The following is a 1,521-nucleotide window of genomic DNA, read 5'->3' on the forward strand; positions in this document are numbered from 1 at the left end:
CTCTCTAAGCTTCTCTTAAGGCTAGTAGTGGATGGGGGACAGTCTGGTGCTTATCAAAAGGCAGTCTGGCGCTTCTATTGAATATGTACCGAAATCTTCTTTACACAGTGCCAAAATCTTTCTCCATTCTTCCAATCACTGTGCCAGATGTTTATTATCTAATAAAAGCACCTGACTTGTGCTTTTCTTTGCATGCAACCTGTCCCAGTCCCAATGAGTACCGGAATATCCAATCACTACGCCTGACCTGCTTCTTTCTTCCATAGGGAGGTCCGGCAGGGTGCGTAAGCACGCTTGACTAATAAGGCCGCCATCGGCTCGACTGATAAGGAGAGGGAAAACCGCTCATTGAATGGCATCTACATCTCACCTGTTTCTGAACTGCCCTGAAGCCCGTGAGCTGTGGGCCCTTGTGACAGCAGCCGCCTCCACACCTTGTGACTAGCAGGCAGACTCTCTGATAGAGGCCTGGAACTCTTGGTATTCCACAGTCACACCCCACAAATTGAGGAATCTCCCCTTGTTGTTCTGCTGGGCTGTCTGGATAGCCCACAATCTCTTTATTTTTCAGAATACCCTTCCCAGGTGGCCTATAATTGCTGCAAAGATCATGGCAGACTATGATCTCATCCCCGATGACCCCCCGCCCCCTCGAACCAGGATCATCACTCAGGAACGGATGGACCCCCTCATGCCTTGGGCATACTTTGATGGGGCCGCTCAGGAAGACGATTGTGGTGGGGGTGCTATTCTTCATTTATCAGAGAAGCACTCATATAGTTTGCTCATGGGTTTAAGGAGGGGTACTAATAATTTTGCGGAACTATCAGCAGCAATGCACATTATTCAATTTGCTTTGGAGAAGAATTGCCATGCTTTACAATTGTTTGGGGATTCTAAAATAGTTTGTGACTGGTTGAATAAAAGTTCTTATTGCTGGTCATACTCTTTGAGACACATTCTAGATGAGACTCTAAGATTGATAACTCATTTTGACTATTTTACATGTAATCACATCTATAGGGAGCGGAACACAGATGTTGACCGCCTTTCCAAAGAAGCTGCGCTCTGGGAGCCGAGCATTTGGATGATCCGAGAACAGAATGATGGAGCTCATTACCAATACTATCATCGGCCGTTTATAGACATAATGGATTAAGATACAGAGCTTCTGATATCATATTTTTGTATATATTTTTTTTATCACAGTTACTGATCTGGTATGTGGCTATCAATATGAATATCACAGTACCTTGTTTTGAATGTTATCTCCCTGCGTGGATTAAGATAACATGTTTCTTTTTGGTCTGTAGCATTTTTACATGGATACATATCACAGTTTTGTTGGGCTATTACCTCCCTGTGTGGATTCAGGTAACTAGCTTTGATGCTTCTCCGGAAGATGATAGACTCTCTATAAATATTTTCTGAATATGCATATGCATCTACAAAATGTAATTTCTGTTCTTAATGAAATTACGAATTTTTCCACGGGAAAAAAAAACACCATCCACTTCAACA

At 43.1% G+C, this 1,521-nt stretch overlaps 1 protein-coding gene across 1 annotated transcript; it reads left to right on the forward strand.

Moving 5' to 3' along the window:
- Window positions 1-610: 610 nt before the first annotated feature.
- LOC149240228 (uncharacterized) lies at window positions 611-1,159 on the forward strand. The gene has a single exon (XM_089370114.1). It carries the CDS (start codon window positions 611-613, stop codon window positions 1,157-1,159), a length of 549 nt encoding a protein of 182 aa, XP_089226240.1.
- Window positions 1,160-1,521: the final 362 nt, after the last annotated feature.

Source organism: Pinus tabuliformis, chromosome 8 (genome assembly GCF_031772625.1).
Source record: "Pinus tabuliformis cultivar Carrire ecotype Pingquan chromosome 8, CPIR1, whole genome shotgun sequence".
Classification (NCBI taxonomy): Eukaryota; Viridiplantae; Streptophyta; class Pinopsida; order Pinales; family Pinaceae; genus Pinus; species Pinus tabuliformis.